At 37.2% G+C, this 24,928-nt stretch overlaps 1 protein-coding gene across 1 annotated transcript; it reads left to right on the forward strand.

Moving 5' to 3' along the window:
• Positions 1-10,022: 10,022 nt before the first annotated feature.
• Positions 10,023-21,437, forward strand: LOC141431840 (glucose dehydrogenase [FAD, quinone]-like). Its single transcript, XM_074093063.1, has 6 exons — positions 10,023-10,173; positions 12,459-12,800; positions 15,617-15,847; positions 18,111-18,243; positions 19,606-19,728; positions 20,067-21,437. The coding sequence occupies exons 2-6, from the start codon at positions 12,464-12,466 to the stop codon at positions 21,310-21,312; spliced, it is 2,070 nt and encodes a 689-aa protein (XP_073949164.1). The 5' UTR covers positions 10,023-10,173; positions 12,459-12,463; the 3' UTR covers positions 21,313-21,437.
• Positions 21,438-24,928: the final 3,491 nt, after the last annotated feature.

The following is a 24,928-nucleotide window of genomic DNA, read 5'->3' on the forward strand; positions in this document are numbered from 1 at the left end:
CTAATTTTGGTGGGTACAAGCAATTTTGGTGGTAATCAAATTACTAAAATCATAATATCTCCAAAACTACTATGTATAATGAAGGGCCATTACGACACAATATTTATTATGACTTGTAACGTATTGTTGATATATTATTTTGACTCGGACAACAAAAATAAAAAAAAGCCACCAAAATTAGGTAAATTTCAAGCTTGTTGAAATTCACCCAAATAGGACCGACACTCCCGAGTTTTTCCGAATTTATAGAAATTATACATTTGAAACCATGAGCATGTGCCCTGCAATGGAACCGACAGTTGAAAGGAGAAATTGACTAAGCGACATTCTTTTAAGATAGTGAGTTATACACATGTCCGGAATCAGTAAATCTTTCTCTGTCGTTTCAGCTATGTCTCAAAATTTTCACAAAAATGTCGCTTAGTCAATTTCTCCTTTCAACCGTCGAACATACATAGGCCGAGGTTCTATATTCAATTCTTAGTTTCAAAGAAATTACCAGTGGGATCTAATTCTCCAGATGCAGATGAGAAAGAAACAGAGCTGCTATGCGCTACCGCGTTTATCTTTCCGTAGAGCAGCCATACCTACAATTCGCATGCGTATCGCGTTTATATCAATAAAACGCGCATCGACGGCACGTTTTAAAACGCGGTGTACAAAGGCTCTAAGGTCAAACGCGTGCGAAAAATCTATGCACGGCTGATGATTACTTACTGTGTTTTTGGTGGTTCACTTCTGAAGACGACCTCAGGCTACGTGGAGTGTGGACAACGCGAAGGTTATATATCAAAATAAGTAGCGCTGTATCCGGAATGAAGGAGTGACGTCGTAAATTAACAGTTAACGAGAGAAAGAGATGTTCATGGGTAAACTTAATTTGAAAACATTAACCACTTTACCGCTTTACGGTGTAGGAATATATTGCAAGCAAACTTACACACACCTCGGAAAAAAACAATAGTGTGTGTAAATTTCTCATATGTGTAATTAGAGTAGGCTTGTGTTCTGCAATAGGACGTATTTAAACATAGATGACTGTTTGTATACAGATCTCTCAGAAGTCTATGCCCACACAGCTTTCCATAGAGCAGCCGTACAATTTGCGTCCGTGTCGCGTTTGTATACTTGTTATCGACACAAACGCGCGTTGACGGCGCGTTTAAAAAACGAGACGTCCAAGGATCTAAGAACGAACGCATGCGATATTTCTGAGCACTTTTTGTGGATGACATACTGCTTTTTACTGCGGTTCACTTCTGAAGTCGACCTCGGGCTAGGTGGAGTGTGGACAACGCGAAGGTTATATATCAAAAATAAGTAGCGCTGTATCCGGAATGAGGGAGTGACTTCGTAAAACTTTCATTTGCCGCGAGTGCGGGGCACTTGTAGAAGGATTTTATGACACACTCCCTCAAATAACTTTCGGAGGCGCTGTCGTATTTTATAAGGAGAGTTTTTGGCAAAGAATTGTATTGCTACTGAATAGGTGACCGTTGCACAAGTGGATATACCTAGACGAGGAAACTTGCTCGCGTACCAGGACCCTATACCTAGTATAGCCTATAGTATAGGGTCCTGGTATGGGGCATAGGGCCTATACCATAAAAGTTACAAGTGCTACAATTCTACATAATTGTCACTTTTTTTTGTGAGAAATTCAACAGTTAGGTAGAATTGAAGCACATGTAACTTTCATGGTACAGGGGACAGAGTGGAACTTTTTCATAATCAATTCACGCTTTGATTTATGTACAAGAAACCGGCCAAGTGCGAGTCGAACTCGCACACCGAGGGTACCGTACAAATTTGTAGGTACCTATCACATCTATGAATATCCATTTAAATAATAATAAAATACGAGTATCTCAAAAACGGTAAAACTGGTTTTAATGAATGCTTTCGACTGAAACAATCCGCATCCTTCCGTTCAGAAGCTGTATTGCCACAGACTGGCACACACATAGCGGTCAAACTTATAACACCTCACTTTTTGCGTCCGCGGGTTAAAAATACAGTGAACAGAATGATATTACAACAAAAACTTATTCTATAGTAAAATATAATATTGATGTTCATGTGCTCACAGTATGTGCGGTCAAATTAATCTCTAAAGTCCTCTAAAGTCACAGGCGTCAACAAAACGCGCCGACAGCGCTTATCGGCCGCACCAGCCCGCTGCCAATCACACATGAGTAATCCCCGAAATGAAAACCATAATTGGAAACTGCTTTTCAACCGGAGTCTCCTTAGTTTTTTTAACCAGAAGGGTGAAGTCCGGTATGAATCTTTGTGATAAAGCATTGGAGAGCTTAAAAAAACTCGTTTTCTGAACGATTTAAAAACTTCTCTGTGTAAAACTTCATCAGTTTTATTTCAGCAGCCATTACAGCGCCATCTACCGAAAGAGCGTGCGACTAAAAAGTTTGCACTGTAGCTAAACTTTCTACCACCCGGACTGTTTGAGTAACTTGTGCCAATCTAATTCCGAAGCTCGTCGCTAGGTGGCATTAACGCAAAAATTTGCACGTAAAGAGTACAGTGAGCTGTAAAACTGTATGCACGAAAATTTAATCAAATATTATAAGGACTCTAATTACAAGTTTTTTTTTCGTTCTATATATATTTCGTACAAACATTTTTATTTTGCAATTTAATAATGTTCAGTATTGGCATCCATAGTGTGACAAGTAGAGATGGGCTGAACGTGGGTTTCACCGAATACGAATATTCGGCCGAATTTTCGGTAAAACTTTTACTGAACTGAATATTCGGCCGATTATTCAGCATAACTGATTCCTTAGTAGAAACTAGAAATATGATTCATTTTTGTTGAAATGTTTAATCATGCAACTCTTGATTAAAACAAAAAAAAACTATAAAGACCTCATTGATTATATAACCATATTATTTTATTGTAAAAATCACTATAGCTTAATCTCAAAACAGCTACATACTTATTTTTTTTTATAATTAATAACCATATTTTTTTCAGCTGTAATTGGAAATAAAGCTACAGTGTCAACAAAAACATAAAGCCTCACTGTAGCTCATAATCGTAAAAATATTATTATGACATTTAACACTCGTCTCATACATGGCTCAATACAGTAAAAAGAAGATTACTACCACTTTGCCGAACCTTGCACTTTTGCACTTTGTGAATTAGCCGAATATTCGGTAAATCTGCCGAATATGCCGAATACCGAATATAAAACGAATATTTGGCCCATCCCTAGTGACATGTGAGTAATGTGACAAGTATAAAAACAGTCGGTACCTACTACTTAGCACGCAGATTTTTTGTGACTGTAGTAAAAGTCATTGATAGCTCCGGCCGTAGTACTCGTAGTGTAGTTTTCATGTAGCGGAACAATACTGACCTGGCCTACTCTTCAGATTAGCATATTAGAACTCGTTTTTAACTAGCTCTGATTAATAGCTTTGTATTTTTTAAGCCCCCGACGCAAAAAGAAGGGTGTTATAATTTTGAACATGAAACTACCGTGAGACTCACTCATATTAAATATATTGACCCGGATAACTCACGTCTTAAATCGAGTTTAGCTCGACATGTTTCAGGCTAATCCGTAGCCCTTCGTCTTCGGAGCAACGCGACTCAGCGGCTGCTGCAACACGCGCACTTTGCGCGCTTTGGAGTGCCTAATAATTATTTTAATTTTAAGTAGGTTTAGCTACTTGCATAATTAAATGTAAAAATTACTGGCTAACTCACTTATCAACGTCCAACCCAAACCCTGATCTCTATACTTGGACTTCGAAATTCCCTCTTTTTATGGAGACAAGAACGTGGATGTAGGTATTTTATATTACCATGGGATGAGAATTCTGCGACTTAGAAGAAGCCATTCGCATAAGCTAGCTAACATAACCTGAAACTGATTTATAAGTTTTCAATTTATTTTCTTCCATCTACATTTTTCTCGCTGTCGTGAGGTGAAAAATTGTGTGTTTCGATCGGCTGTAAAGTTGTTTAGCATCTCGTACCTTTGAAACCCTCGACTACGCTCAGGATTCTACTTTTGAACCTCTCGCTTCGCTCGTGGTTCAATCCTAGAATCCTTCGCTTGCTCGGCTTTCAATATAAGCACTCGCGCCAAACAGTTACTTTCCAGCCTTGCATAACAAATAACTATTTCAATGTACGGCATCCAATAGCCTAAATGGCCTAACCTGGCATATAACAAAATGACGGATTTCGCAATACATGGCTTGTCCAATAAAACTTTAAACTATATTAAAAATCATAATACACGTTATTTTCAAAAGTTGTAGAGCTAAATTCGCTCAAATGAAGAGTGTCCTGTGGTTTAATTTTTATATACTATTATATTGTATATATATAGATATATGTGTCATAGTAACTGTCGTTTATTAAGTGTATTTATATACCTATTCCTTTTCTAATCACTCTGCATAAATTACTGTTCGCCTATCTTTAAGTTTTCCTTTCCTGTTTAGGTTAGCTTGAAAAGATCCCTTTTAGGGATATGTTCGCCCTTGTACTCTTTTTGTTTTGTTGTTTTTTTTTGTATTATTTTATGTTTTATGTACAATAAAGTATTTACATACATACATGCATGTATACTATACCTGCGGTGCGTTTTTGGCCCACTATAGAAGACCGTGCACAATGTTTATTTGTATGACGACGTGCTTAACGGGCCAGCCCCGTTTAAACCAGTTCGTAAATAGCAGTACATTGATCGGCTAAAGAGAACGTATTTACTTTAGAGGGCGTTGAACTATGTCCCTTTAGGAAGTAAAAAACCGGCCAAAAGTAAGGCTATTTTTAACATTTGCCAATATGTATTCGTAAATAATGTAACGGAATCATTCAACTTGGTTTCACTTCTTATTGCTGTATTGGTAAGAAACTGGGCAGCCCAATTATTTGTAGTTCTGCTGACATTATATAATAATATTGTGGGTTATTATCACTTTGTCTAAAAAGCAGCAGGTCTAAATAGCAAGTGGTCTAAATGAGCACCACTTTAGACCACTTGCTATTTAGACCTGCTCCTTTACTACTACCTACTGCTGCTACCTACTTAAATGTTTCTCGAATGTCTAGTGAATAGTCGGTCTATGTTCTATGACCCAAAGTCTATCAGTAAAGCGAGCAGTTTTTGCCGGTACATTTATTTCGGGAATTTTGGTTTTAACAGTTTCAATTAAATTTTACTTAGTGGGGTTTTAAGGGTTTGTTGGATAATTTTCACAAACGCATTCTTTCTGAGTGGCGAATTTTCACATCGCGGTTTTTCACGATTGCAAATTTACTTGTTCGTCTTTATTCAGGTAGCGATTTTTCATGAAGCGTTTTTTAATGTTCGTGTTTAATTTTTTCGCTTATTTTATTAGACAATTATTTTATTATTCGCACTTATCATTATAGAATTATCAGTATAAAATAGTGCGGTTTGTAAATATTTTACTCGAAATCATTAATCTTACAAATCGTTACCCCTTAGTGTCCACATTATTATTATTATTACACATCAATAGTTAGTGTCTAATGAGAATGTATCCACTAGAGCCGTGGTGGCCTAGTGGTTTGACCTATCGCCTCTCAAGCAGAGGGTCGTGGGTTCAAACCCCGGCTCGCACCTCTGAGTTTTTCGAAATTCATGTGCGGAATTACATTTGAAATTTACCACGAGCTTTGCGGTAAAGGAAAACATCGTGAGGAAACCTGCACAAACCTGTGAAGTTCCCAATCCGCACTGGGCCCGCGTGGGAACTACTGCCCAAGCCCTCTTGATCTGAGAGGAGGCCTGTGCCCAGCAGTGGGACGTATATAGGCTGGGATGATGATGATGATCAATAGTTAGGTTAGGTTCGTTAGGTATCTTCAGATGCCCGAAGGGCAGACCGCTCAGAAATAGGAGCCTCGCGATGCGGGGCCCCGTCGACATAATTAAGGCGTGGGTTGCCTAAGCTGTAGAAAATATATGTGACTGATAAAATAATCTATTGGTAAAATAAGCGAAAAAAATAAACGCGAACATTATAAAACGCTACATGAAAAATCGCTACGTGAATAAAGACGAATAATTAAATTTGCGATCATGAAAGAACGCGGTGTGAAAATTCGCCACTATGAAAAAATGCTTTTGTGAAACTTGTCGCACAAATCGTTTTAAGGGCGAACAGTCGATCTAGCTTGAACATAATTCTTGTAAAACATATTAGTCTGAGTAAGTTTAACTTGGTACTATTTTTTCTGATAACTTTAATGAAAAGTTCTTTTTATCACATAAGAGGGGGAAAACGAGCACTGGGGTCACCTGATGGGAAGCAATCACCGCCGCCCATGGACACCTGACAACACGAGGGGTATCACGCGTTGCCGGCCCTTTGAGAGACAGATAGGCTCGTTTTTTAAAGATCCCTAAGTTGTACCGCTCCGGAAATACTGTCCCAGGAATCTGGTTCCATACTTTAGTCGTGCGTGGAAAAAAGTTTCGCTTAAAGCGGACGGTGCTAGGTTGCCAATCATCAAGGTGGTGAGGATGAAATGACTGACGGCTGCGCGAAGTACGGTCATAGTAAAACAGGACAAGTAAGTCCACTCCGACCCTTTAGGAGACTTAACTGCCTACTCCGGCGCGGACGCTTAAAGGGTTGCCGACGTCTATTTTAGATTAATTGGGATGGCCCAGTTTTTGACAACGTATAATAAATCGATAACCGTTTGGAGAAATAGGCTTTGTGAAGCGTTTTCAGATTTCAGACTCCAAAAATATGATAAACTGAATTAAATAAACAAAATGTAAGTGACCTTCATTTGACCCCTGCAGTGTCCCGTCACAAGGCAGTTCTAAAGCAGATCTACACTCTAAAGCAAATTGACAGTTTGAAATGTTGCTGTCCTGCTTATAGTAGCAAAGAGTGACAAAGACAGAACTTTAATCACATGATGCACACCCGGTTTAAAACAGTTGTCATTTATCGTAAAGTCCGAAATGCATACGAGTATTTCCAATGTATTTTTACAAATTGAATTAAGTATTAAATTACTACGTTACAAGTAAATATAAACAATTTAAGTATCAGATTTTAATAAAAAATATCTATTTACTATCACACAATTAAACAGACATAGGAATAATCGAAGCTAAAAGAAGAGAAATAAATAAAACTATTTGTCATGGTTCATTTAGGACCCTAAGCCGTGCTTGTATTATTGTCACACTGTAATGCCACAGATTATGTTATGTACGACCTGAATTTTTCCAGGCAATGGAACGTGGCTGTCTCACTATGACGTCATCCAGCGTATTGCGTAAAAAAATATTAAAAATCGTATTCTTCCTAAAAATTAAATAAAAACTATAGGTTTTTTTTGGCGCATCCCAATTACCTACCGGCAAATAATTATAGTACGAAAGTTAACTTAAAATTGTCTAATGTCTAGAGAAACCAGACAGATTCTATGGCGTTATACATTATTATTATACTAAATTTAAAAATATTATTTATAAATTTGCCGCAAAGGTGATGGCGACTGTATACATACCACTCATGTTTACCTACACATAATACTATAACTATATTGTTAATAGTTAGGTAGGTATCTATTTTTTTTTATGTGTCCTTACACGAAACTATTACTGTATACTTATATACTACTAATTTATAACTATACCTACAATACGAGCCAATTTGGCTAATATATTGACTGCGGCCATGGCCATACATTGCCCGCAAAGAGCATTGACCTTAGAAACTTTACGAAGATTATACTTACTTAGTATTGGCAAAATAAACTGTTACACTTAGATTTTACAAATTTTGTATTTTACTCCTCCAGGGATTAGCAGACCTGAATTTTTTATATCAATTCGATTTTTGATACCTTCATGCGTTCGTGAGAAAAAAGATCGTGACAGACGAACGGACAGACGGAAGGATGGATAAAAAAGTAATCCTATAAGGATTTTGTTTTTTGCCGACTGAGATATGGAACCTTAAAAATAAAAAATCGCCTTAACCTCCCCTTCTGTCGTATAAGTAAAATTGTACCAGTTGCTTGCTAAATTCTTACATAGTAAATCCATACATCTTTCATACAATTAGTTACCAATGTAAGGATGCAAGCCGCTTCTAACCGAAGCAACTGGGGGTCTATAGGGGGAGGCTTATGTCCAACAGTGCTTCTGATATGATGATGAAAGGGACTACAGAATCAAAATTAGTAAACATGGTTCAAAATCCTCGTTTGTAGATGAATACTAGTCAGTCTGGTTTTGAGTGTAAAAATCGGCAATTGCTTACCTACTGATCTCGATAAAAGTAAAAGTCTAGACGATAGTAAAATTTAAATTTTATTTACAACCGACCGGTTTTGAAGTAAATAAACTAGACGATTAAGTTGTAAACGAAAGGTTATTTTTACGACGGCAGTTTAAAATAAACGTAAGAATTTAGATGAAGAGAAAGGAATGATAATGATTTGCACTTACAGGGTCTCGAGATATACCTAGTTAATCATCATCGTCATTTCAGAATGTGAGAGTTTGGGTTGTAGTACTTGTAGTACCCACGTGGGACCAGTGCTGATGGAGAATTTCACACAGACCATTGAATTTGAGATACATCCGTGTGACTTTCTATACTATTTACAAATATAACAAATAGCTTTTTGGAGCAGTAAAAAAAATAACGTCGAAAATTTACTTTGTATTCAGACAATAGCATAAAACACCTCTGTTGGTTAAAATAATATCATTTTACCTGAGCTTTGTTAAAAATGTGGTAACTTAATGTTTGTAGCGCGAAATGTTGCTTACTTAATGCACTTTTATACTGTCCTTTATTTGTTTTTATTTAACGCAGCAGTACTCAAATTAATCTACTTTTCGCACAACCGCTTAATCAGTTAAGAAGAATAATGAACTTTGTAGTAAAACCCAATGATATTATTATATTTAAAGACGGAGATTATTAGCGCGCCAAAAATAAGACGAAAACAAGGCGACGAATTGTAGTATTGTCAAATTGTTGTTGTATTGTCAAAATAGGACAGCAGTATGCCTTTCATGACGGGACTAAAAAGGATAAAAGTTTGAGTATGTGCTGCTTCGGAGCATTTTTTTTTTGGATGTATTGCGAGGTTAAATGTGATGTATCATTTCTTATAACATTATTCGTAGAACCTAAAAAGACGCAGTCTTGCCGACGGACGACGCCGGCCGGTAAGTTGCCTCAAATGTACGCTGTAACAACTCTACTAATAAATATTAACTAGTTATACACCATTTATTTTAACATTTGAAAGTTAACGGTAAAATTTGCTCACGTTTTTAAATGAAACAAGGAAACTATTTAAAATTGTGTACTTCTGTAATAAAAACGTAATAAATACCGCTAATTTAATAAATGTACATGTAGATATTTTTAGTCCATTTATGTTCGAAATACCGAGAAACGTGTGTTAGAATTTGACCGTTAATTCAAACCTTAAATTAAACGGAGTATATAAATGCAAAAGTTTGTAAGTGCAAGTGTATTTAATATTCTTTCACATTAAAATGTTGATCGGATTTGAATGTATTTTGGCATTTCGATCACAAAAACTTTAACATTTAGATAAAACAGATGTTATTTTAAATGTGAAAATTTACAATGTGCAATGTTGCAATGTAATGATGACTACCACTTGAAGAAGAAACATTTTTTCAAGGACATTCTTTACACGACGTAAATAAAAAACCGCGATGACTGAGAATTCATAAATAAGAATTTAGTAAAAAGTCCTGTCAGACTTATCCTTGTGAGACTCAATGGCTGCCGCGAACGAATATAGGGCGACTGGGCGACGCGGGCCTTATTCTAGAAGTTCGAACTTCGTATCTTGTCGTCCTGCTCTTGCTAATAATATTTCATATGAGAGTGAAAGGGACACCGTACGATACAAACTTCGAATTTCGGAGTAACCCCCTGGTAGTCCTTGATCGGGATGTGTGTCGAAGTAGCGGTAAACTCAAGTGCGCGGTCAAGGCAGCTGCGCAGTCGCAAGTTGTGCACACAACGGTCGGTCGCGGCTGATTAGCAACAAATAAAATACATTTTTTATACATTTGAAGCAATATACGTTAAGCTTATTAATAGGAAGTGGATGTTTTAATTGTTTATTCTGATAATTTGGTAAGTCTTTATTTAACTAATTTACACAAGTACCATATGCCATTGATTATTTTTAACAGACGCTTTCTTTTATAAACCTTGTCTTATTTAACAATAATGATTACACCAGAAATAAAATAGCCAATGTGAAGTCATTCTAAAGCACATAATGCATGTAAATACAGTATTAAGGAATTTTTAAACCACAAATTTGAAGAGATGCATGATACAGAATAATGTAAATAGTTCGGATTTGTTTATTTTAGTGACATTTGTTGTGTTATATTTTATTATTAGAGAAATTTATTTAACACAATCCATGATTTTTTTTTAAATATTATATTCAGAATAATTATGACATTAATACATTTTATCTTAATATGCTTGCGATGACATTATATTAATTTATTGAATGCCTCGAACACAATTTTATTAGGTAATAATTACTAACTAAGTCAAAAGACCCTACTTGTGACTGGACTAAATCACCGACCTCAGATTTTCACATGCCTAACTTGGCTGAACATGTCATGGGAAGCAATATACCACGTATAATATTATAACAACTAATCTAACCATATGGTCATTGTGAATAAAAAATATTTCGTTTCATTTCATTTCATAAATGCATATATATGCATATTCGGAAATTGTTTTTTATTTATCTAAGGATATATCCCTATTATCCTTATCCTTTTCGATATATTATTTGGATTTAAAACCCAGAATTAACTGCAAACGCAGGACCAGTTTTATCTGTATGAAACTGTGTAACAATCCTAACCTAGGTTTAGGGATTTAATATTTAAACTCTAAGTGCGCACAATCATCCCTTATTTTTCGTCTAATTTTATACATTACGAGTAGTTACAATAATTTAAACTATGCCACAATTTAAATGAATTAGTTAGAACATAAAAAAGTAAAAAAATTAAAATTTTGATGACTAGGAAGTAGGAGCCCTCATTTGAGTATTTAATTTTTTTGCTCATTGAAATTAGTTTACAAGTACTTATGCTTAAGCCTTTGAATTTTTCTTACAAAGGATATGGTTGATATTTGATGAAAATACTTAAAATTAGATATTCTATATTTCCGTAACCAATAGCTGTAGACGTCCACTGCTGGACTTAGGTCTGCTCCATATAGGCCTCCAGATTCTTCGGTTGGAACCGGCCTGCATGATAGGGCTGATTTGATGATGATGATAATTGGTGATAGTGCAGATCGCTCTATTTCAAAAGTGCATATTTTTTACCCAACTGCCCGAAAGAGTGTTACTTTCGACCTCTTGTTTGGCCTTTCGCCGTTCGCCGATTGGCTACCAAGGCTACTTCCGGTGTCGATAATTAAAAAAATATATATCAAAGTCAGAACATTGAAAGGTATTAAATATATTTAACTAGTTTTTAGCCGCGGCTTCACACGCGTAAACCTATCCAGCAGTTGAATTTAAAATCTGGGATTTTACTAAATACTCACGGGAATGCCCTAAAATTATGTCGTGGTTGATGTTGCACTTAAAAAAACCGTGCCATACGAGACTCTACACCCAGCGGTTGAGATTTCAAGATTTTATCCCAATCTCGTATAAATATCGCGATAAAAAGTTTCCTGTATTATTCTAGATTTTTTCTACCCATCAAATTTCATCCAGCCATTCCATCCAGAATAACAAGTAGTACACACACAAACCCTCACATTAATAATATTAGTAGGATTTTATTGTAGTCGTTCGTTCTACGGACTTATTTCATTTTGACCCTAACCGCATGACTGGTAAAGAATGTTGCATAGCTTTGAATCCTGTAGTCGGCATTGGTTAATTAAAATTCATTAAAATATATATACTTAAATACTTAATTAAGAAGTCAGGCAAGTATAGTCGGCAAAGAGACTAAAATAAACTGTGCTTTTGCCCTTGGATCTTAATTATTCAGTCCAACTTAGTACTTGTGTGTAGTCTTTGTCCCTCAATGGGTTGCGGAAGACAAAGCCCGGCCCATTATAGCAAAGGAATGTTGGAAAACGGGCATGTACTTAATTACTCACCTAACATGAATAATCTTGAATCACACTTGGTTTTAAAACCAGCGTATTGTAATAATTTGTTGCCACACACAACAAAGAGCCTGTTAAAAAAACAAAGTGCAATGTACAAAAGTAGCAGAAGCTTTTAATGCAAGTGGAAGTACAAACCTTCTTACATCGCACTTGAAATTATTCTTACTTCGCACCGTAGTTACTGCTTCAAAAAGTGTTTGATTTGCTTTAAACACAAATTAAACGTAAACATTTTGTTTCAGGCACAATGAGAGATCTCAAAAAGACTGCTTTATTTATCCTAACAATAGCTACATTAATTCAAACGAACGCACAAAATGCACATGACGATGTAGCCATAGTGAAAGATGAAGACCACCAACATTACATAGATCCAAACCAACCAGTTGAAATCATATGGCCAAAGGGAGATGAGAAAGACGAAGAAGCAAAGGAACCCAGAAGTAAATCAGGGAGGTTCCTTACATGGTCTTATCCACAGAATAAAATGATGGATGTCATGATGCAGTCGATTGGGACAAATTATCAACCTCAGAGCAAGGATCCATTTGACTTTTTGAGAGACAGCTATCCGCTGCCTAAAGGTAAGGTTTGGATTAAGGTTAATTTATTGCTTAAAGCCTGCTAACGGTATATGTAGTGGAATTCTATATGACTTGTGCTGTTACATCACAAAGCAAAGCCAACGATACGAGATAAATTATGTCATGAGACAGAAAGGGAGCGAAATACTAATGATGACGTATCAGACAAAGATGAAGTAGTTTTCTTGAGGTTGCGTTAAGCAGCATCATGCAACAGCCAAATCGAATATTAAATGCAACAATAAGCCAGATTTTAACCAAAATGACTCATCTCTAGCTGTTCATGAGATTTGACTACATTCAAATCATGTCATTCGAGACTTGGTACTATGAATAGTGGAGGAAAGGATGACAAACTTATAGGGGAAAAGCTGCAAAAGCTTTAAGCTTAAGCTTTTTTTAAATAACCGTTCAAAATCTTTCCAAAGGCCGTATTGTCTAACGGTTCTGACGCTCGCGATCGCAATCAAATGACAGATTTCGGATAAAAAAAACTGTCATTTGATGTCGATCGCGAGCATCAGAAACGTTAGGCGATACGGCCTCTGATTGGCGGTAAAGTAGACTGAATGTCTGAGATAATTTATTAATTATAATCCTAATGTAATTTAAGTGATGTTAGAAAGCATGGACGGCGATTTAATTTTCATGATCTATTAGAAACACCTTCAAGTTTTCAAGAAAAGAGCGTACTCCTACCTTAAAGGCCGGCAACGCACTTGTGACTCTTCTGGTGTTGCAGGTGTCCATGGGCGACGGTAATCGCTTACCATCAGGCGATCCGCCTGCTCGTTTTCCCCCTATACCATAAAAAAAAACATTTTTACTAAGTTATTTTACTGTGTTCATCGCTAAAGCATAAAGCTTTTTTTTTAATTTACCACCTTGCTATTGTAGCGTGGCCTATTTGAACACTTTTCGATGGAAACTTTTGCATATACAGAGTTTGTGGTACCCCTTCCGTATTATTATTAAGCCTACACTTTATATTTGGTAAGTTTTTACTGCAAACTTTTGTTAGGATTCCACTTCACTGTTTACTTTTACTCTGTCTTTTGTTTTTTGTCTGTTCTCTACTAGGCTACTATGTATCTAACTTTTGTTGTACGACGAGTTTGGGCAGGCAATAATGTTTCTTTATTTTACAAGTTTTTATTTAGTTTCACCTGTCCCGTTGCCTGTCTGTCTGTAATCAAATCTTGCAAGTTAAATTCGACCAACTTTCAGTAGTTGGATTGACTTGAAATTTGGTATAATTATGTAAATTGCGTGACAATACAATAATCTGGTAGTGACATCCTGGTAGTCTGGCTAGAATCGTCTCTACAGGACTTAACTCTTCAACGGTTAATGTCATCGACTTGAAATTTGGTACGCAAATGTAGTTTGGGTGACAGTCAACAAAAACTTTTTTAATCCCTATCCTAACAAAATAAACAGAATTGCTTTGGAAATACTATAAATGTAAAAAAACGGTACGGCAGGTCAATTTGCGCTCACCTTAATGGGACCACTGAAATTTTATAGGAAACAGTATCAGATCTAATTCATACCAACTAGAAATTGGATCTCGTCGGTTTTATTTTTTCTCAACGTTCCGACGAGAGCAGGTCAGTTTGTTTATCTTTACTGTTCCTAATGATAATATTTTTCTTGTTCACGAATAACATGCAGGTTAAAAGCTAAAAGTAGAACAAAAAAACAAACACACTTTCGCATTTATATTCACATTATTGGCAATTAAGTCCCGTTCGTACTATACGATATAAATCTGTGTGAAAACCGCAAAAGTTTGGGAAAGTTGTTATTTAAATAGTTGAAAACAACATTCCTTGTAGTATTTTTAAAGTTTTAAATTGAGAAGAATAAACAAAATAGTTAATGATTTCCTGATTCGAAATTATCTTGGTATTTTGTTATTCAATAGGTACTTGTTTTACCGCTGCTTCGTATTCGAGGGAGAATAAAAAATTTGCTAACTCTCTATTTCGTGAGAATTTAAAAAAAACTGTTCTTCGTGCACTTCTATGGCAAATTTTATGTCTGCGGCATTATCTGTCGTCAGTCATCTATTCATCATCATCATCATCCCAGCCTATATACGTCCCACTGCAGGGCACAGGCCTCCTCTCGTAATGAGAGGGCTTGGGCAGTAGTTCCCACGCAGGCCCAGTCATCATCAGGCAGGTGCAGTCATCTATTACATTCCCATATTTTTTATTAAAAAACACATTCACAAATTTATGGAAGTTATTCATCATCATCCCAGCCTATATACGTCCCACTGCTGGGCACAGGCCTCCTCTCAGAACAAGAGGGCTTGGGCCATAGTTCCCACGCGGGCCCAGTGCGGATTGGGAACTTCGCACGCACCATTGAATCGCTTCGCAGGTTTGTGCAGGTTTCCTCACGATGTTTTCCTTCACCGCAAAGCTCGTGGTAAATTTCAAATGTAATTCCGCACATGAATTTCGAAAAACTCAGAGGTGCGAGCCGGGATTCGAACCCACGACCCTCTGCTTGAGAGGCGATAGGTCAAACCACTAGGCCACCACGGCTAGTATGGAAGTTATTAATAAACATTAAAAAAAACTACTGAATTGAGAATTTTCTTCTTTTCCGTCCATATCCTAATGTGACGTCATTCATATTTTGGTCTACTGAAAAGACTCGAATTTGGCAATGAACCCATTTATGGAAATTACCTCCAGCAATAAATTATTAGAAATAAACAATCGCATCGACAACCGAACGGAGTGCTTTTTAACAACTTATAAAATCTGGATCGAATTTCAAAAGAATGTCTGATTTTCCAGGATACAGCAAACCACTGGACGAATACGACTACATTATCGTGGGTGCCGGCTCAGCAGGCTCGGTGCTGGCCGGGCGTCTGACGGAAGACAAGCCCCGGGCGATGGTGCTGGTGCTAGAAGCTGGCCAGCCGGAGTCCCTGCTGACCGACGTGCCTATGCTGACAGCGCAGTGGACACTAACTGATTACGCGTGGCCGTACCAGATGGAGAAGCAGCCTGGAGTTTGCATGGGTAAGGCGGAAGGATAGGCCAAAGTTTACGACGTCCATATAGGTGGTTAGAAAGCTTGAAGTCCCGGATTCGGATCCGGATTATACACCGTGTTTTTTTATTTCCACTAACTTCGGCAGACGCGGCTCAGTTCATTGATATGAACTACCTGACAATTAACTTTTTCTTAAATAATTTATTGAATCAGGCGTTACTTTGCGGAGGTCCATATCAATGAAACATTTGTTGGAACTAAATCATTCTTTATCGGACTCCGATTCGTATGAAGTGTTACATTATTGTGGCAAGGGGTTTCGTCTCGATGTTTTAGAATGCATGGAGATAATTAGATGCAACAGTATGGGGTCTATTATTAATGAGCAGGTAAATTTAGTTTCATCTCCCTTGCTACGGCTTGGATCTAATTTCAGCAATGGTAGTTAATAAAACATGCCTAGACAGTAAATAAATAAAAAATCAAGGTAGTTTTGAAGGACGGTTAAAAAAATTTATTAATAATTTGTGGGTAGTTTTGTTTTGTTTCATAAAACGTGTGGGTACTTGGGGAGTTACAGTGACAAGTTAAAACGGTGGTTGTGGTTCGTTAGTCTAACAACTGGTAGCATGGTGTACGGTTGTGTCACTCTGAAGATGAGCTCTGTTTGAGTTCGAAACGCGTCAGTGTAGTGTGGTGGTGGTGATAGATGGGTTTGTGTGATTTGTGTGTGTTCTTACAGTGTGGAGGTGGAGGAACTGCATGAACACGCATATTTTGCATAAGCTTAGCTATCGTAAGGTCGCGGGTGAGCAAGGAAATTATTTTAGTTCTTTAATTAACTTTTTCGTCAAATTGAAAAAAAAAATGTTTTTGACAGTAAAAATATTTTTTTCATGCAGTCATTATTATTAGTTAAATTGTAAAGTAAACAAACTTGACATGTAACTTTGACGTAAGACATAAGAGAGACATCAAAAAATCCAGATGTTTAATTTTCTTTTGCTAAATATCTGTGAATTAAAAACGGATTAGTTATGGACCGTTACGCTCTTTCACTGCTAAAATTATTTTAACTCTTTATTTTCTTTTAAACAGTAAGAGTTTATCCACTAGTGTCTTAGAGAAATGAACTTCATTTGAACTGTAGTAGATTGTCCTATTCAAATTAACTTAAATCAAAAATAACACGGTGCATATGAGGTACACAAATGTTTGCTCTCGAGTATTGGATGTTTAATAATTATTTATTTCATCTCTAGAAAAAAAATCTCAGCTAACGTGAGCTAAGTGGAAAATTTACTAGAGACAAAATGCCGCCGAGAAAACTCTGTCGGGGCTATAACTGAACGCTCAATAAGACTAGATTGTTATTTCACATAGCAAATGTACGTTTAATGCCACTCGCACAGTATCTAGGTAGGATCTTTAATCTTTATTCTGTCGTAAAACCCGGACGCTTTTATGAATTTTAATAACGAAGACTGACGCGTGCTCAAAATTAAACGTCAACTAAAACGCAGTTCAAGATATAAGTTACATTTTGCACTGAATTACCTAGAAACTTGAAGTTTTCTTCGACTTTCGTAGAAAGTTTTTAGTCAAATTGATCGTCTCGTCACTTGTTAAAGACATAGCCATATAAGTCTAGTGTTAAGCAGAGGACCGTGAGTTCAAATTCAGGCTCACACCTCTGAGATTTCGAAATTCATATCCGAAATTTTGAAATTTACCACGAGCTTTACGGTGAAGGAAAATATCGTGAGCAAACCTTTACAAAACTGTGAAGCAATTTAATGGTGTGTGTGAAGTTACCAATCCATACTGAACCCGCATAGGAACTAGAGCCCAAGAGCTCTCATTCTCTCATTTGGAGAGGAGCCCTGTGCTCAGCAGTGAGACGTATATAAGATGAGATTATGATGTTAAAGACCTTACTTAGACGTCAATTGAAACTAAAATGTAAACAGCAGCGCCTAAGACACGACTATATGATGTGATCTGCGGCTCACCGAGGGTTTTGTCTGTTAAGTGTACAGAACATGCCCGCCATAAGTGGTTCATCATCATCTCGGTTTATATTCGTCCATCTGCAAGGCACATTAGTTCCCACGAGGTTTCAGTGTGGATTGAGAACTCCACACACATCATTAAAATTTTCACAGGTTTGTTTTCCAGACATAAGTGGAGACAGAACGAGTAGGGAGTCCAGAGAGACCTTGGACTCCCATAGACTGGTCAAAGGCCCAACAAAAGGCGACTTATAAAAAAATTAATGACTTGTTTCAGGAAGCGATGACCAGCGTTGTTATTGGCCGCGTGGCAAGGCGGTAGGTGGCACTAGTGTCATCAACTACATGCTCTACACCCGTGGCCGCCCGCAAGACTGGGACCGGATCGCAGCTGACGGAAACTATGGATGGTGAGGACTTATTACTTTTACACGAACACGTCAGTACAATACAGTCAAAAAATATATTTTCGGATAACTGAGTAGATCCAAGTATTGTTAGTGTATACAATATTCTTATGAGACTATGGTAGTAAACAGATAAGGTATACAATACAATAATTCTTTATTGCACACCAACACAGTAAGCAGTGCAGAAAACATAAGTATATACATAGATATATATTATTATTACATTAAATCAAATAAAAAATTTCCATGACATTCATGTACACTGCCTAATTGGGATGCACCAAAAATATAACCCATAGTTTTTATTTTATTTTTGGAAAGAGTAGGTTATTTTAAGATACCGTTTTCATCGATTTTGAATTTGGATGAGTATTTAATATTTTATATTTTTTTTACGAAATACGCTGGATGACGTCACAGTGAGACAGCCACGTTCCACTGCCTAGAAAAATTCAGGTCGTACATAACATAATCTGTGGCATTACAATGTGACAATCAAAGCCGGCTGCGCATCATGTGATTAAAGTTCTATCTTTGTCACTCTTTGCTATTAAAAGCAGGACAGTAACATTTCAAACTGTCAATTTGCTTTAGAGTGTAGACCTGCTTTATAACTACCTTTGTGACGGGACACTGCAGGGGTCAAATCCCAATTAAATAACTTCTGTTGACAATGCCTCTTTATTATGATCTCTCTATTGACTTTTTATGTGGTATAAAATACATCACACCACAATTATAAACGATACAGGAAATAAGTGCACAGAGAGATGGTAACCAATTGGAGGGCTTATCGTGTGCTTACTTATTACCTAAATTAAGAGCTTCTTAAAAATGATAAAGTTTTCGGGTTGCGGTGGATGAGGTTTGAACCCGGATCTTCCGGCTGTACGCGCCAAGTGAGGTACCAAACTACACCACGGGGCTCCCGGCTAACCCATTCGAAAATGTTGATTTTTTGCATGTGCCAATAGTGGCACCTCAATACCACAACATGATGATTATTTTAGACACAATAATGAGACTAAATGAATCCAGGGTTTAATATCGGTATGTCATAAGTAGATACCGGTTTAATTCCCGGTATAATATCTACCAGATTCAAGCCCTGGTTCCGTATACCGCTAAACTGGTTCCGGTACTTATATACTTACCTTTAAATATCTAATTTTTGGAATTCAGTCATCTAGATATCCTTCAGGGCAATGTTCTTCTTAGCGCAACCGATAGAGAGAAGTTGAGGACCGATATTAAAAGAATTGCTCCAGACTATCACGATCCTCAGCAGTGGGAGATCAACTTTAAAAAATATTTCCACGATTACGTACAAGTAGCTAACAGTTTCCTATCCTTTGATTCCAGGTCCTACGATGATGTGCTGCGTTACTACATGAAATCAGAAAAAGCTAATTTGAAGAGACTTCCGAAAGACGCCCCGTACCATGGACATGATGGTGAACTACCTGTCGAAAATGTGTCGTTTAGGTACTAATACTGTTTCTTTGTGCCCCAATATCGTGCTAAATGCAAGTTTGGGTTGATGTACGTACTTCATTGACAACTTGCTTTAACAAACTATGAGATTTTCAAGCTTAAGTTTATAAATAAAATCATTAACATTTTTCTTCAATCTCCAGAAGACACAAGGAGTAGCAGCGAGCATATGTTAAGAATCAGTATTCATAATTTAGAATGAAAAACAATTCACTATGTGTATTGCTTTAAATACACATTTATTAAACATACCTGTCTATTACCTGTCACTAGATTACTTGCTCTACATCTTCGCTACATAATTATAAACCTGCGTTAAATATTTTCAGGACCGGACTGGTGGAGGCTTTCCTTGCTGCTGGCAGACTGATGGGCATACCCACTGTTGACTACAATGCACCAGATGGCTTCGGTTTCGGCTACATTCAAACTACCACTGGCAATGGACACCGAATAAGTAGCGCTAAAGCTTTTCTTCACCCTCACAAACGTAGGAAAAACCTTCACATTTTAACTGGAGCTAGAGTCACGAAAGTTATTATAGAGCCTAATACTAAGAGAGCCTATGCTGTAGAGTACACAAGGAATGGAAAAAAATATACAGCACGATGCCGTAGGGAAGTCATTCTATCAGCAGGACCAATAGCATCGCCACAGCTTCTGATGCTATCTGGAGTTGGCCCGCAGGATCACCTGCAGTCTCTTGGAATACCAGTCATCAAGAACTTGCCAGTGGGAAGAACATTGTACGATCATATAGCATTCCCTGGAGTCATATTTAGACTAAGCACCACTAACGCTAGCCTTCTTTTAAGCAAAGTTGCTACCGTACAAAATTTGATCGAATGGCTACACTACGGCGAGGGTTTGATGTCGAGCGTAGGATCAATTGAAGGCGTGGGATATATCAAAACTTCCCAATCGGACGACCCTGAACTAGTGCCTGATATCGAATTAATATCTATGGCGGGCTCTATTGCTTTGGACTCAGGTGCCATCGTTAGAAGAGGTTGGAAAATATCTGACGAGACATACTACGGGGCTTTTGGTTCTTTAGACGGAGTCGATACATGGTCAGCAGTGCCAATGCTCCTGCAACCCAGATCTAAAGGATACCTGGAACTCCGCGACACCAATCCATTTTCACATCCAAAGTTATATGGCAATTACTTGACTGATCCAAGGGATTTAGCAACACTGAGAGAAGCTGTGAGATTTATAGTGAAGTTAGGTGAGTCTGATGCATTCAGAAAATACGGTGCTCAGTTGCATTTAGCAGAGTATAAACAATGCAGAACAGAAGCACCAGGTTCTGACGCTTACTGGGACTGTGCGATCAGGACGTTGCTGATAACGCTCCACCATCAGATCGCGACTTGTCGGATGGGACCTCCCAACGACCCAGATGCAGTTGTCGACCCAGAGCTAAGAGTGTATGGAATAGAAGGCTTAAGGGTTGTGGACTCTAGCGTGATTCCGCGACCTACAGCCGCGCATACGAATGCTCCTGCTATGATGATCGGTGAAAAAGCGGCAGATATGATCAAAAATACATGGTCCAACGCCATCCACTAAGAGATAATATTAAGGACTGACTCTTATTATTGATCATAAAATTTGTCAATGAAAACAAATGACTGTGCATTTTGCATTTTTTACTTACACTAAGTACCTGTATAATAAACGAAATTAGGTTATTATTGGTGTTTTAATAAAAAGCCTTTTTTCCTGTTTTTGCACACATTTGCCAGAGGAAACTTTACGTTAACCTTATTGTGTGATTTTGAGTGATAGGTATTTCATTAATATATACCTGTATGGAGATATGTATGGAATATGTTTTTATACAATCAATTAATTGTTTTCATTGAGATAACTACATGGTTCCAATAATATCCTATTTCGTTTGAACAAATAGTTTTGATCCATATAAAACAAAAAATTACATTCTATTACCACTAGTTTTTCTTCTATATTTACTTAAACTACATTAACGAAGAGATTAACTGTCTGGTTTTATGGTTTTTATACAGCAGTTAATCTGTACATAGAAGCACTAAACTAACTATTAAGAAGAAGCTAAACTATTCTAGATTAACTTAGGTTTTTTATTGTCAGAATCTGCAAAGTACACGCGGTCTGCAGACAAAGTTGCGGGAAACAGCTGTTTAATAAAATCAATATAACGAACTCTTCACGGAGCGAGCTCTTGAAGCTTGACCCTATTACTGTTAAGGCACAACTTTGATGTCTATCTGTATGGGACTCCCAAATTTGTATCAAATTACTTGGGCTTGGATGATGCCACAACATTCGGAATTGAGCGCGTCAAAATTAAATGATGTTTGTGTTGGTTTTTGTAATATTTTATTTTTCTTTACAAAAATAACACAAAGTCGTGACTGATCATTCACGACTCAGTAAATTCCCATATTTTATTTACTAAGTGATTACTCTTAGTAAATAAAATCTGGGAATTTACGTGGGTTCGAAAGCTTAGTATATTTTTTTTCGCTAATCCGAAAAAAAAACTAAGTTTAAAGAAGTCAAAATTTGTTTTTTTTTTAACCGAAAAGTTTTCTAATTGCTGGACTGGATTTGAACTCGCGCTTCCTATACTTTCTGGCTTCGAAGCGTCATACCAACTTGACTAACAAAATTGAACCAACACTTACTTAATGATGTCCCACTTTAATATTTTTTTATATTTTCTTTCTTTAAAAATGATAAAGTTTTTTGGATTGCTGGACCGGATTTAAGCCCGCATCTCCTATGATTTGCTTAATGTATTTTCGGTTGGTTAGTTGTATTCCCGGTGGTCGGGTTGGTATGACACCTTCTGGCTAGTAAAACCAAAGGATGCGCATGATTTCATAGTGGCATTATAGCGTTGTGATTTGGTGAATTATTATTCATTATTTTTAATCCAAGATAAGTTATTTGTTGGAAAGTTATCAAAATACATGTTAATTTAATCAACGTAGCGCCATCTATTATCCTACTAGGTGAAACTATGTATATGTCTAAGATATGTCTATTGTCTTTGTATTAAGAAAAATAAATTAGTCTATGCCTAACCGCCAACCAACGACTTTTAATATTATTGTTATTAGTTTAATTGGTATTGGTATTATATTTTTAATGTACCCGTTGTTAGATTACGTAATTTTTTAACAATTGTTTACAATTAGTAGAGAATAATTTATTCCTCGTAATAATTCATGTGCGTTACTTATTTTTCTCCGGATACTATTGGGAGGGTGCGAAGTACTAGGTGGGGGCAATGAAATCTATCGCAGCGCTCATAGTGGCTAAAAGAAGAAATAATCTAGGCTCTGTCATCTGTCATACTCATATGAATCTGTCATTAACAAAGCAATTTGTATAGACTTTAACTTACCTAATTTTAGTAATAGATGTTTGTGTTATGATGCGAGCTTGAATTATTGAACACTGTCCCTGTTTTGTTCTCAATTCCTCTACATCTCGGACATCATCATCATCATCATCGCAGCCTATATACGTCCCACTGCTGGGCACAGGCCTCCTCTCAGATGAGAGAGCTTGGGCAGTAGTTCCCACGCGGGCCCAGTGCGGATTGGGAACTTCACACACACCATTGAATTGCTTCGCAGGTACGTGCAGGTTTCCTCACGATGTTTTCCTTCACCGTTAAGCTTGTGGTAAATTTCAAATGTACATGAATTTCGAAAAACTCAGAGGACTCATCTCGGACATGTCCAGCAACAATTTTCTAAGTGGGAAGCATCCCATTATGGAAAAACATTGTGAGATTATTACAAAAAACATGTTTTAATTTGCTTAGTCTAAATTATTACTTACCTTCATTTTGTACTGAAATTCGCCATTTATTTTCAAGAATAATTAATCAATTACAGATCAAATAATTTTGAGGAAGAGTTGCATTGGTTCCGTCAATTGTTTTTTTAAAGTAGTGCCCAATATGTCGTTTGTATACTCTTTCGACCTTCTGAAGCCCGTGGGATGGGAAAGGGTCGGATCAGCGATAAAATCGACAACGTTACCGACATCCCCAATCTAAAACCGATGTTAGAAAACAAATAAAGGATTATGTTATATCGCTGCGTAGTACCGCGAATTTGGTTCTTTAAAATACTAAACTGAATTTTGAGTAAACATTTTGTATGGTATAGACATAAACCCGGTCAAGGCGAATTAATTAGTTTGACAGATCAAATTAAATTCCAGAACTTAACTAATTTTTTATGTCAAAAAGCTGGAAAACGAGCATGCGGGTCACCTGATGGTAATTGATCACCGCCGCCCATGGACACCTACAGCATTATTAGGACTGCGGGTGCGTTGCCGGCCTAAAAAGGGAAGGGGGGAAGGGAGGAGGGAAGTTGGGCCTCTGGATCTCCTACTCACCGTACGAATCGTGTGAATCGGCAAGACGGATGACCTGGTTAAAGCCGCAGGTTCATGGTGGATGCAGGTCACTTCCCACCGCAGCAAATGATGATAAGCACGTACGATGGTGATAATGACGTTAAATCTTCTGCCTCTCCGATATAATGATCTACAGCAGTATAGCTCATATTTTGTTATACATCCAGGTCCTACGATGATGTTTTGCATTACTATTTGAAACCGGAGAAGGCACATCTGGAGCGGCTTCCCAGAGACGCACCGTACCACAATCGTCACGGTGAACTTGCTGTTAAAAACATATCCTTTAGGTATGATCTTCGACACTACTTCTTGCAAGGCCGTCAACACTTCAGCACTCTCAACGGTACTGTTGGTATGCAATCCGGTGATGACTATCAGGTGAATGGCATCGCCTCATCCGTATCGTCTCATGTCAGCTCCATTATAATAGGAACCATGCAAAATGTCAGCTTTCCAAGTCAAAGTATACAGATAAGGCGCTGCGAAGTTAGTCAGTCGATCAGATAGTCCAGAATCAGCACTTGTCATGTCATGTCATGTCATGGTAAAAAAAGGAGCAAAAAATATAATTACTTTTTATAGTAATTCTATGAAGATACACCTACAGACATAGAAAATTTCACATTCATTATATTGGTTTAGAATGTACACACCTGTCTGTATTATTGCTTATAGTATAGTCCAGTCTATATTTAATGCATCATTTATTTCTATCACGCTACCTATTTGGTTCGAGCGCACTGATGTATTAAACTGT

This window comes from Choristoneura fumiferana, chromosome 10, assembly GCF_025370935.1.
Source record: "Choristoneura fumiferana chromosome 10, NRCan_CFum_1, whole genome shotgun sequence".
In the NCBI taxonomy this organism is placed as follows: domain Eukaryota; kingdom Metazoa; phylum Arthropoda; class Insecta; order Lepidoptera; family Tortricidae; genus Choristoneura; species Choristoneura fumiferana.